Raw genomic sequence first — 13755 nt, 5'->3', positions numbered from 1 at the left:
GTGTGTGAGATGCTTTGCCTAAGCAATGTTTCTAATTTTACACTTGAAAGGTCTGGTCTAATTTTTAGACTGTGACTCCCTTATTCCAACTCCTGATCAATAACAACAATTTCTCTCTATCTAAATTGTTTGTTCCCATTAACATCTAGAAAACACCATTCAAATCATTTCCTAATGTTCTAAATTCCAATGTTTTAATGTTCTAAATACAACCCAATTTATTCCCTCTCTCCTCCTCGCTTCAGGGATCATTCTGGTAAATCTATGCGGCACTCTTTGAAAGGCCAATATATCCTTCCTAATATGTGTTGCACAGAAATGCTCAGTCCTCCAGTTGTGTTCTAACAGGACTTTCTGTGGCTAAAGCAAGACTTCTTTCCACTTATCGAATCCCCACAGTGCATAAGGAGGCCATTCAGCCAATCGGGTCTGCACCGACTCTGTGACAGAGTGACTTATCCAGGCCCTCTCCCCCACCCCATCCCTGCAACCCCACACATCTTACCATGGCTAATCCATTCAACCTACACATCCTGGGTTAGCAAGGGACAATTTAGGATGGCCAATCCATCGAACCTGCACCGAAACTGAAGCACCCAGAGGAAACCCACGCAGGAATGGGGAGAATGTGCAAACTCCACAAAGACAGACACCCAAGGTTGGTATCGAACCCGGGTCCCTGACGCTGTGAAGCAGCAGTGCTAACTACTATGCCACCATATTGCCCACGGTATTCATGAATATAATGACTAATTGAGACCCAGTTATTTGCAGGCGACTCAGCACATACTGCCAGTTGTAAATGTGTGAGAGTGTTTGCAGCAATGAAATCGAGTTAAGATTCTTGATTGCTATAGTTTTTTGGTACCTAAGTGATGGGGATTTAATGCATTTAGCAGTGTGTGATGCTAGTAGCACAGTTGGTGGAAAACGGCATTTGATGATGAATTCATTGAATTTGGTCATTTGTATGAGGTCCTTGTACTCATTGCAGCACCAAAACAGATCCTCTGGGCTTAACTGCTGGCACTGATTGCCATAGCTGCTTTCATTACCTTGACACTGTGTCTGGAAGGCCTCCTGGTCACCTCTGGATAGAGGACATCTCTCTTTCTCTATGTCTCTTCCAACATGGTGTTCACTGCAGTTTCTGAGAACCTTGAAGAAGACGCACTCTCCAGTTGCACCATAATTCACTCGTGTTCTTCCTGAGAATCTCTCCTACAAACAGTTCCAACAACTGCTTTCACCAGAATGTACCTTCTGAGGCATAGGCTTGCTTTAGTCATGCTAACCTTGCACAGGCTTAGGAGCCTGCTAATATATGCAGTCATTCAACAGCGTATTTAATGCTGGTTGCCAGCAGCAGTGATACAAATTAGCAGGCAGAACAAAGTTGGCAAACTTACAGCATCAGAAGCAATGGGTACAGGTTAGTACTGCATTGCAATCCCTATGCACTTTCTTGACGGCTATCAAATTTTGCCCCCAGTATCTCCTAATGTGGTTCAAAGGCCATTTTTAAAATAATATTCCTGTGAAATGCTTTTGGATGTTTTACTCCATTAACTGTGCTATAAAATACAAATTATTGCTGCCAAATCCTGGCTATGAGGCAAAGGTGGTGGAATGCGACTATCCAAGTTGTTCTTGCAAAGAGCTAGCATGGACATGATGGTCAAATAACTTGCTTCTGTGCTAAAACCATTCTATGATTCTGAATTGTTATTCTATAAATAGAGAACAAAGAATAAAGAAAAGTACGGCACAGGAACAGGCCCTTCAGCCCTCCAAGCCCATGCTGATCATGATGCCCTAACTAAACTAAAGAAAAACCTTCTGCCCTTACTTGGTCCGTATCCCTCTATTCCCTCCCTATTCATGTACCCATCCATATGCCCCTTAAATGGTGCTAATGTATCTGTTTCCACCACCTCCTTTGGCAGCATGTTCCAGATGCCCACCACTCTGCGTGAAAAACTTCCTCTGCACATCTCCCTTAAACTTTCCCCTCTCACCGTGAACCAATGCCCCCTTGCAATTGACACTTGCACCCTGGGAAAAAGCCTCTGACTATTTACCCTGTCTATGTCTCTCGTAATTTTGCAGACCTCTATCAGATCTCTCCTCAGTCTCCATCTTTCTAGTGAAAACAATCCTAGTTTATTCAACCTCCTCAAAGCCAACACCCTCGAAACAGGCAACATTCTGGTGTACCTTCTTTGCACTCTCTCCAAAACTTCCACATCCTTCTGGTGGCGACCAGAACTACTCACTATACTCCAAATGCGGCCTAACCAAAGTTTATACAGCTGCAATATGATTTGCCAACTCTTGTACTTAATGTTCTGACCGATGAAGGCAAGCATGCCATATGCCTTCTTAATCATCTTGGTCACCTATGTTGACACTTTTAGGGAACTGTGGACCTGCATGCCTAGATCGCTGCATAAAGTATAGATGAACAGGGATTACTTGCAATAATATAAATGATTATACACTGAACCACTTTAAAAATAAAACCTTCCTTCAGTAATAAGTAAATTTGACATGTTTACGTCAGAAAAATAAACTAACGTTGTTCATGTCACAATGCATTATATTTTTACTGAACCTACAGTTGTAGAAACAATAAAGGAAAATATTAGATATACAAAATTTACACAAATCTTAGCATTCAGATTAATTCATAAACAATCTGAGCTTGATTGTGGGTTTATGAGGCTATCATGTGGCTGCCTTGAAGCTGTATTCATGTACACATTTAAAGCAATCATGCATAGATATCTTCCATTCATCAAAATGAAACTTTGGACTTGCAACATCAGGACATTTATAAACAACTCCAACAATGGTAGGTCTGAGCACCACACTGCCACGATAGCCACCCTAAGTGAGACTTGACATGCAGGAGAAGGCAAACTGAAGGAGCAAGGTGTTGTGTATATCTTTTTCTGAAAGGGCCTTCCATAAGAGTTATGACATCTCTATGAGATGGGCTTCATCGTCAAAAATTAGCTTGTCATAGAGGTTTACAGCATAGAAACAGGCCCTTCGGCCCAACTTGTCCATACCGCCCTTCTTTTTAAATCACTAAGCTAGTCCCAATTGCGCGAGTTTGGCCCATATCCTTCTATACTCATCTTGTTCATGTAACTGTCTAAATGCATTTTAAAAGACAAAATTGTACCCGCCTCTACTACTACCGCTGGCAGCTTGTTCCAGACATTCACCATCCTCTGAGTGAAAAAATTGCCCCTCTGGACACTTTTGTATCTCTCCCCTCAAACCTATGCCTTCTAGTTTTAGACTCCTCTACCTTTGGGAAAAGATGTTGACTATCTAGCTCATCTATGCCCCTCATTATTTTACAGACCTCATATGATCATCCCTAAGCCTCCTACGCTCCAGGGAAAAAAGTCCCAGTCTATTCAGCCTCTCCTTATAACTCAAACCATCAAGTCCCGGGAACATCTGAGTAAATCTTTTCTGCACTCTTTCTAGTTTAATAATATCCTTCCTATAATAGGGTGACCAGAACTGCACACAGTATTCCAAGTGTGGCCTTACTAATGTATTGTACAACTTCAACAAGACATCCCAACTCCTGTATTCAATGTTCTGACCAATGAAACCAAGCTTGCCAAATGGCTTCTTCACCACTCTGTCCACCTGTGACTCCACTTTCAAGGAGCTATGAACCTGTACCCCTAGATCTCGTTGTTCTATAACTCTCCCCACGCCCTACCATTAACTGAGTAAGTCCTGCCCTGATTTGATCTACCAAAATGCATCATCTCACATTTATCTCAATTAAAATTAGGGTGGCACAGTGATTTGCACTGATGCCTCACAGCACCAGGGACCCAGGTTTGATTCCCAGCTTGGGTCACTGTCTGTGTGGAGTTTGCACATTCTTCTCGTGTCTGCGTAAGTTTCCTCCGAGTGCTCCGGTTTCCTCCCGCAGTCCGAAGATGTGCGGGTTAGGTGGATTGGCCGTGCTAAATTGCCTCTTGGTGTCAGGTGGACTAGCTTGGGTAAATGCACGGGGATCGGGCCTGGATGGGATTATGATTGGTGCAGACTCGATGGGCTGAATGGCCCTCTTCTGCACTGTAAGGTTCTAGGATTCTAAACTCCATCTGCCATTCATCAGCCCACTGGCCCAATTGATCAAGATCCCATTGCAATCCTAGATAAGCTTCTTCACTGTCCACTACGCCATCAATCTTGGTGTCATCTGCAAACTTACTCACCATGCCTCCTATATTCTCATCCAATTCATTAATATAAATGGCAAATAACAGTGGATCCAGCACCGATCCCTGAGACACACCACTGGTCACAGGCCTCCAGTTTGAAAAACAACCCATAACAACCACCCTCAGGCTTCTGTCATCAAGCCAATTTTGTATCCAATTGGCGACCTCACCCTGGGTCCTGTGAGATTTAACCTAATGCAACAACCTACCATTCAGAGGCACCTCAGTGCCTCCCCTTGTGAAAGAAGTGATACCTCATGATGACCCAGCTCACCCTACATGGGATCGGCATGCCACTCTCAGCAGCACATACTCTCCGACACTCGAGGAACCAGACAAGGCTAAGGAAGGGTTGTACACTGACTTTGAGCAAACAACCCGAGTACCAGCAGGCGACAAACTGATCTTCCTCGAAGATTTCAATGCCACCGTCAGGAAGACGTGGATCTCTGAAAGGATGTGATTGGCAAGGAAGGAGTGGAGAAAGCAACTCTACCAGAGTGCTCCTCTGAAGAAAGAACATGACCCTGTCTCGCAGCCCGACAAACACAAGACTTCATGGCAACACTCACAATCAAAACACTGGCATTTGCTTGACTACATCATTGTTCAAGCAAGGGATTGCAGAGGTATCTACATTACCTGTGCCATGGCAGGCATGGGGAGGCAGTGGCAAAGTGGTTTTGTCGCTGGACTAGTAATCCAGAAACCCAAGGTAATTTTCAGTTGACCTGGGTTCGAATCCCACCACCGCACATGGTGAAATTTGAATTCAGCAAAAAATTGGAATTAAAAGTCTAATGATGACCATGAAACCATTGTCTTAAAAACCCATCTCATTCATTCCTTTAGAAACATTAGGAGAATGTTTTTAAATGACAGGGATCGACAACAGCTGGACTGATCACCACTAATGCAATCTATTAGCTCCATCATCCTGGCCACTAAACAGTAGATGCAATAGAAACGAAGACCAAGAAAATTAATTAAGGTGCATCTCAGTCAGTGCCTCACTTCCAACCTCTCAACTCCCAGCTACAGCAATTAGAGTGTACTCATAGTGTCTCATCAATACTGAAGTCCATAACAAACACCTGTGAAGCCATCCTTGGCCTCACTGCTAGGAAATATTGTGACTGGTTTCACAAAATGACCAAGAGGACCGGGGCCTAATCAAGCATAAGTGCAAAGCTTTCGCAGACTGGAAACTTCGTCACACATCAAGAGACAAGAAACAGTTCTACAGGAATCTGAAGGCAATGGTACAGCATAAAGCCCCTGACGTAGAGGTGGTGGAGAACCAAAAATTTGCAGACACAATGGCATGTGGTTTATTTAGTGTTATGAAGACGATCTATGGCTGGCAAATGCAACAGACCACCCCAATGGGGCAGCATGGTGGCTCACAGTGCCAGGGACCCGGGCTTAATTCCGGCCTCGGGTCACTGTCTGTGCAAAGTCAGCACGTTCTCCAGTGTCTGCTTGGGTTTCCTCCAGGTGCCCCAGTTTCCTCCTAGAGTCCAAAGATGTGCAGGTTAGATCAATTGGCCACTAATTTGCCCCCTAGGGACAGGGAGATTTGCAGGGTAAATACGTGGGTTACGGGAATAGGGCCTCGGTGGGATTGTGGCCTGTGCAGACTTGATGAACTGAATAAATAGCCTCCTTTTGCGCTGTAGGCATTCTATTCTATTCTAAATCGACGCGGAGCTGCAAAATATATGCAGATTCAGGGGCGGCACGGTAGCACAGCGGTTAGCACTGCTGCTTCACAGCTCCAGGGACCTGGGTTCGATTCCTGGCTTGGGTCACTGTCTGTGTGGAGTTTGCACATTCTCCTCGTGTCTGCGTGGGTTTCCTCCGGGTGCTCCAGTTTCCTCCCACAGTCCAAAGATGTGCGGGTTAGGTTGATTGGCCGTGCTAAAATTGCCCCTTAGTGTTGTGAGATGCTTAGGTTAGAGGAATAGTGGGTAAAATATGTAGGGATATGGGGGTAGGGCCTGGGTGGGATTGTGGTCGGGTGCAGACACGATGTGCCGAATGGCCTCTTTCTGTACTGTAGGGTTTCTATGATTTCTTTCTATGATTCTAATTTAAATAGAAGTTAAATCCCATTAGCGGGCCCGGGACTGAAATCTCCGGGACCACCAGCGTCTCCCCCACCCTGCCAGGAATGGTTCACTCCAGCGGAGTTTAGTGTAGCTCCCAACTTGCGGGGAGCTGGCGGCCCAATCCCACTGTAGTGAAGGAGGCAATTGAAGCCATCCTCCCCCCAAGGGTCAGGTGCATGGAGCGGTGCCCCCTGGGCATTGCTAGCCTGCCCATACCAGCCTGAGCACCCAGGCATCGGGCAATGCCAGGAGTGGAGCCGAATGGGGCGGGGCCTAATGGGGGTACATCTGGTGGGTGATGGGTGGGAGTGGGGGGATCCCACTGCCACTCTGCACTCGGCTGAGTGACAGAGAGGGAGGCCAGCGATCAGGACTAGGCATCTGGGAAGGGTGGGGAGGGAAGCATGCTGAGGGTAGGATCGGGGGTGCAATGGGTGGCTCAGGGCTGGGAAGGGGGTTGGAAATCAGGAGGTCGGGGCTGCGGGGTGGGGGAGATCGTGGCAGGCCGGTGGGGAGGGAGGGGGGGCGAGGCTGGCCTGGATACATCTGGGGGAAACACAGTAAGGAGTCTAACAACACCAGGTTAAAGTCCAACAGGTTTATTTGGTAGCGAATGCCACTAGCTTTCGGAGCGCTGCTCCTTCGTCAGGTGGAGTGGAAATTTCCACTCCATCTGACGAAGGAGCAGCGCTCCGAAAGCTAGTGGCATTCGCTACCAAATAATCCTGTTGGACTTTAACCTGGTGTTGTTAGACTCTTTACTGTGTTTACCCCAGTCCAATGCCGGCATTTCCACATCAGTTCTACATCTGGGGGGGGGTCAGGGATCGGGTCCTGAGGAAGGGTCACATGGTCGGCGATGCAGGGGTCGCAGGGCTGGTCAGCGATCTAGCTGACCAGTGATTAAGAGGCCGGCATGCGCCAATCTCTGCGTTGGCAGATTGGCGCATGCGCAGTGGCCCGCTCAGCGCTATGCTGCTGGCCTCTCCTGTGGGAATAGGCCCCGCCAACTGATTTTTAGCGTGATTAATGTTGAGGCACTCTGCAGTGCACAGAGTGTGGGAGATTCATTTTGGAAAAATCAGTGTGATTTACTCCAGTTTTACGCAAATTCGATACTCAGAATTCTTTTGGGAGAATCGCCCTCATGATCGTTACTGCCTCATAAATGGAGGGTTTGTGGAGTATTCCCCTCAAATCTAGCTGTCCTCAGAAATTTGATGCCACTCTCCACCAACTCCAGGATGACATGCAAGCAGTGATCCTCACCAATGTAACCACACAGATTCTAATTCTGTGAAGACTGGGGTCAAACAAAGTTGTGTCATTGCACTAGCCCTCTTCTCCATTTTCTTCACTGCAATACTGCATCTCACCCCCAGCAAACTACCCAAACGAACTGTTCAAATCTCCTTCAATCAAAATCACTCCAACTTCAGTCATTGAGGTTCAGTATGCAGATGACACTTGTGATTATGCTCACTCAGAAGCTGAGCTCCAGATCATTGTCGACTCCTTCTCCAAAGCAAATGAAGAGATCAAACATACCCACCAACTCATAGGAGCTTCCAACCGACCAAAGTAGAGAAACTTCATTTGGAAAGGCACCGAACAGATCAAGAGACTTCACTGGGAACACGCGGAGTCGAAGTAAAGGCACATTAACCTCCAAAACATTTATCTACTCGACCCTACAAACACAACTGGCTCTGCATGTAGTAGAGCCTGCAAATCACACACTGGATTTATCAGCCATCTTAGAACAAATTGAAACTGATTGGAAATAAGTCATCCTCAATCCTGAGGGAAGAAGAATATAGATCATATTATTGTAGAAAAAACGGCAACACTAACCACCATATTATAACACTCAGATATACTCAATATGAATCCTTGTTTCAAATTTATATAATTTCCTCCACTTGCTACTCACATTATCTTCAACGGTAATGATTTCCAGGAGTACTAAATTCATTATTTAATCCTCAGGTGAATATATTGTAATCAATAATAGAGCAAATGGCAACAGTAAACTCCAAGTATATGAATATCCTTCCTATGACATTGAGTGCTCGTTTTGCTTTGTGTGAAAATTAGCACTATCCTGATAAAATTCCTGGTACATTCACACTTTCTCGTACAGCACTCCCTGGATTTCTTCTTTCCATGATGTGGAGATGCTGGCGTTGGACTGGGGAAGCACAGTAAGAAGTTTCACAACACCAGGTTAAAGTCCAGCAGGTTTATTTGGCAGCACAAGCTTTCTCCACATCATGGCTACCATCGACACTGCAAACTGCCGGCTCCAAGTGGAGAGGATCTCCAAGAAGATCGCGCATATCGACACAGACATCAAGTTTCTACAAAGACCTGTAAAGACTCGCATTCCAACCATGATCTTGTAAATTGAGTTTGTGTCTGTATATACCCTGTTTGTGAACACAAGTCCTCACTCACCTGATGAAGGAGCGAGACTCCGAAAGCTTGTCCTGCCAAATAAACCTGTTGGACTTTAACCTGGTATTGTGAGACTTTTTACTGTTTCTTCTTTCCAACAGAACAAAACTGACTCCACAGATTGACTACAATTATGTCCCTTTCTGTGAATTAGATTTTCTGCATTCATAATTTAGGAGATTTTAAAATATTTTCTTTTTAGCACATTAGAAAATGAAAAGATATTTAAAACCGGGGAAGCAAGTCTGATTAGAATAAAGTTGGGCCAGGAAATAAATATACATCTGATATTCTCTTGATCACAAAAACCACGATCCATTTCTGCCTGACTTGGTTCAGGATGATAAAATTTAATTTTGCTTCTTAGAACATAGAACATAGAAAGCCACAGCACAAGTTGCGCCGATCATATCCCTACCTCTAGGCCTATCTATAGCCCTCAATCCCATTAAATCCCATGTACTCATCCAGAAGTCTCTTAAAAGACCCCAACGAGTTTGCCTCCACCACCACCGACGTCAGCCGATTCCACTCACCCACCACCCTCTGAGTGAAAAACTTACCCCTGACATCTCCTCTGTACCTACCCCCCAGCACCTTAAACCTGTGTCCTCTCGTAGCAACCATTTCAGCCCTTGGAAATAGCCTCTGAGAGTCTACCCTATCCAGACCTCTCAACATCTTGTAAACCTCTATCAGGTCACCTCTCATCCTTCGTCTCTCCAGGGAGAAGAGACCAAGCTCCCTCAACCTATCCTCATAAGGCATGCCCCCCAATCCAGGCAACATCCTTGTAAATCTCCTCTGCACCCTTTCAATGGCTTCAACATCTTTCCTGTAATGAGGTGACCAGAACTGCGCGCAGTACTCCAAGTGGGGTCTAACCAGGGTCCTATAAAGCTGCAGCATTATCTCCCGACTCCTAAACTCAATCCCTCGATTAATGAAGGCTAGTACGCCGTACGCCTTCTTGACCGCATCCTCCACCTGCGAGGCCGATTTAAGAGTCCTATGGACCCGGACTCCAAGGTCCTTCTGATCCTCTACACTGCTAAGAATGGTACCCTTCATATTATACTGCTGCTTCATCCCATTGGATCTGCCAAAATGGTACCCTTCATATTATACTGCTTCTTAAAACACTATTCAAACCCTTTCTCTTCCTGCCATTCAGACACCATTCAGACTGAAACTCCATTCTGCACAGCTTGTTTCTGACAACAAATGGTATCTTCCCAGCAAGAGGAACTGCACTGGATTGATTCCAAACACCATACACAGCAGTGAATGACTAAATGCAATAGTGCATACAGCTCATCATTTTCTATCAAAGTAATAAAATCTTATTTCAGTATGTTGACTTCAATACATGTATATTGACCAATATGGACAGAATATATGTAATTTGTATGATGATCCAAATGGTGGGATTCCTCAAGATATCGAGGCAGATGATGGACCAAACATTATGATATCAGAATGCTTTGAAATTGATAAATACAAGGAAAGATCCAGGCCTCAATGAAGTAACAACGGAAGGTAGTAGACGGGACAGGCACATAAAGGGTTAATGTGGGACTAAGTACAATACTGCTCACATAGTGATATAAGATGACACCTGACCCTGGTCAGTCTGGAGATGATGTGGAGATGCCGGCGTTGGACTGGCGTAAACACAGTATGAAGTCTCACAACACCAGGTTAAAGTCCAACAGGCTTATTTGGTAGCAAAAGTCACTAGCTTTCAGAGCGTTGCCCCTTCGTCAGGTAAGTGGGAGTTCTGTTCACAAACAGGGCATATAAAGACACAAACTCAATTTACAAAATAATGGTTGGAATGTGAGTCTTTACAGATAATCAAGTCTGAAAGGTACAGACAATGTGAGTGGAGAGAGCATTAAGAACAGGTTAAAGAGATGTGTATTGTCTCCAGACAGGACAGTTACTGAGATTTTGCAAGCCCAGGCAAGTCGTGGGGGTTACAGATAGTGTGGCATGAACCCAAGATCCCAGTTGAGACCGTCCTCATGTGTGCGGAACTTGGCTATCAGTTTCTGATCAGCGCTACGACAACGGATAAATGAACACCGTTCGACAATCGCCAGGCAAGAGTATTCTCTTCGTGTTGGGGAACACTTCAGCGATCACGGGCATTCGGCCTCTGATCTTCGGGTAAGCGTTCTCCAAGGCGGCCTTCACGACACACGACAACGCAGAGTCACTGAGCAGAGACTGATAGCCAAGTTCCACACACATGAGGACGGCCTCAACCGGGATCTTGGGTTCATGTCACACTATCTGTAACCCCCATGACTTGCCTGGACTTGCAAAATCTCACTAACTGTCCTGGCTGGAGACAATAAACATCTCTTTAACCTGTGCTTAACGCTCTCTCCACTCACATTGTCTGTACCTTTAAGACTTGATTACCTGTAAAGACTCACATTCCAATCATTATTTTGTAAATTGAGTTTGTGTCTTTATATGCCCTGTTTGTGAACAGAACTCCCACTTCCCTGACGAAGGAGCAGCGCTCCAAAAGCGAGTGGCTTGTGCTACCAAATAAACCTGTTGGACTTTAACCTGGTGTTGTGAGACTTCTTACTAATCCGGAGATGGGCACAGTTGAGTTAAGAATTAGAATGGGATGAGTTACATACCTGTATCTTCTATTGTAAATATGTACATAGTCATAAGTTGTTAATAAAGACGCCTGACGATGAAGCAGGATTCTTCATTAGGATTATCGTTAGGGTACGTGAATTTACTTTTTAAATCCTGGAACGTAAACTATTTGATCCTGGGGGTGACTCCCTGTCCATGATTAGTTTCCATGGGATGCCAGGCATGCTATTCTCTCCCTTCACTCGAAATACTGATGCAGAGTATTCATTCAACTTGTCTGCAACCTGCACTCCAGCTCAATGACTCTAAGCTGGAGAGATTTGACATGTAAATATGTACTGCAGATGTGTTCACCCAAGAAAGTTTCACAGTTCATAAACTCCATATACTCACTCCAAGCACGCAACCTGTTCTGCCATATCCTAGGCTAGATTACTTATATTGCAAGTATCTACTTTTTACTTTGTTGTTAATCTTTTATTCTTTTTCTACACACTAACAAGCACTAAGTATGAAAATACTGGACAAAATTTTAAACCACAAGAGATAGGCACAGAAGGAAGGAATGGTTTTCCAAATTTAATTGAATTACAGAATTGGACCATTTAAAGCACAATTAAACTACTGAAATATGAGTCTTATTTAAATATCAATTGAACTCCTTACCAAGATGAAATCCTTCAATTGCCTTCTGCTATCCATTGCCTTTGCTGGTGGAGAATTAGGTGATTATCTTAGTGATAGTTTGATTTTAACTGTTTGAACCATTGTTGAGGTGTGAATTAAAGATCAGGGAATACATTTTTATTTAAAAATTCACATCAAGGTTAGAACTGACATATGACCGGATATGAAAGATGGTATCCAGGAAAAGATTGCTCAGTTTTGAGGACTTGAAAAGAGACAAGGCTTTGGGAGAGGGAAACAACCACCACGGAAGGAAAATGGAAATATTCTGAGATTGACTCAGACTAGAAATAGCTGGAAATCTAACATGTAAAACAGAGGCACTGGAACACTCCAAACAAACAGAAAAACTTCATTAAAGTGGCACAAGAGCCAAGACTGTATGATAGTGCAGGATATGTTCAATGGACATGAAGGTGAATTTAATGTCATATTTTAGCATGCTGCATGATTTTCATGTGCTTTCCTCATTCATCTGAATGGATATACTATTTTCACATATATTTTAATTTGTTCAGAAGATCTTTAAATATATTTATCCATCATACTGTTAATTTAATTAATTAGTTTCGTTTTTTTACATAAAAAGTATCATGGCACCAACAACACTTAACTCATTCAGAACACATTAAATAAGAACAGTCTTTGAAGAAAAAACCCTGCATATCCGGGTGTGTTGGAAATTGAAAAGTCCTGAACTGTGAACAACCCTGTTTTCTCTTTCATTGACATGAGTGCTGCAGAAAATACATATTTAAACACTGCGAACAGATTCAATTAAGAGCTTGTTTATAGCATACTGGGAGGAAAGCCACATGCAATGGAAGCCAATCCTTTCTGATTGGTGCAACAATTAAATGACTATTGTTGAAAAATCTGTGATTGAGAAAAGGTAGACTTACAGTACTGTTCATGCATTAATGCCAGAACCTGGGATGCTTTGGCAGGACCATTCCGGATTTGTACAAATGTGTTCTGGGTACACTGACCTGAATTCTAGTCTGTGGGATAAGCATTCCACTCTCCTGACTGAAATTCCATTAGCAGCCTGGTGACTGTAATTAGCAGAGCTATTTTCAGCACTGACCTAACAACCAGCAGAATGTTAGTTGAACTTTCAGATGGCAAATGAGAGGCAAAGCTGACAGTCGGCAGCAATCTTAAAGTGACATTGCTTAAGGGAATACAAAATTTGATGGTACAAAATGTGTAGAACATTAAATTTAGGAACACCAAAGTCATAATAATGGTCTGCCATATGTTGTTATTATGTTACTTTTGCAGTATAAACAGAGTGTTTAATATCTTCCTGTATCTAATAAGAATATATCATCTCAGTGTCCTTATTTGAGAACATCGAGATTATTTTCCTATCAATTTTACACCATTCTATAGGTAGGTCATGAATAAAAGAATGACTAGGGCCAGTCAAGGACAGTAGTGGGAAGTTGTGCGTGGAGTCCGAAGAGATAGCAGAGGCGCTAAATGAATATTTTCCGTCAGTATTCACACAGGAAAAAGACAATGTTGTCGAAGAGAATACTGAGATGCAGGCTATTACACTAGACGGGATTGAGGTTCATAAGGAGGAGGTGTTCGCAATTCTGGAAAGT

At 43.9% G+C, this 13755-nt stretch overlaps 1 protein-coding gene across 10 annotated transcripts in view; it reads right to left on the bottom strand.

The window, feature by feature from the left end:
• The window catches only part of akap6 (A kinase (PRKA) anchor protein 6), a 414790-nt gene extending 401623 nt beyond the window's left edge, over nucleotides 1-13167 (bottom strand). For 9 of the 10 annotated variants that reach the window (XR_013500015.1, XR_013500016.1, XM_078233730.1 and 6 more), the window contains exon 1: nucleotides 13132-13167. Coding sequence is in view for 8 of the 10 variants with exons in the window: in XM_078233730.1 (XP_078089856.1) it covers nucleotides 13132-13158 (27 nt within the window). In the remaining 2 variants the exon portion in view is untranslated. Of the gene's footprint in view, nucleotides 1-13044 lie in introns of all 10 variants that reach the window. The other variant, XM_078233729.1, reaches the window with a different exon arrangement.
• Nucleotides 13168-13755: the final 588 nt, after the last annotated feature.

Source organism: Mustelus asterias, chromosome 18 (assembly GCF_964213995.1).
Source record: "Mustelus asterias chromosome 18, sMusAst1.hap1.1, whole genome shotgun sequence".
NCBI lineage: Eukaryota > Metazoa > Chordata > Chondrichthyes > Carcharhiniformes > Triakidae > Mustelus > Mustelus asterias.
This window is presented reverse-complemented; position numbering and strand designations above follow the sequence as displayed.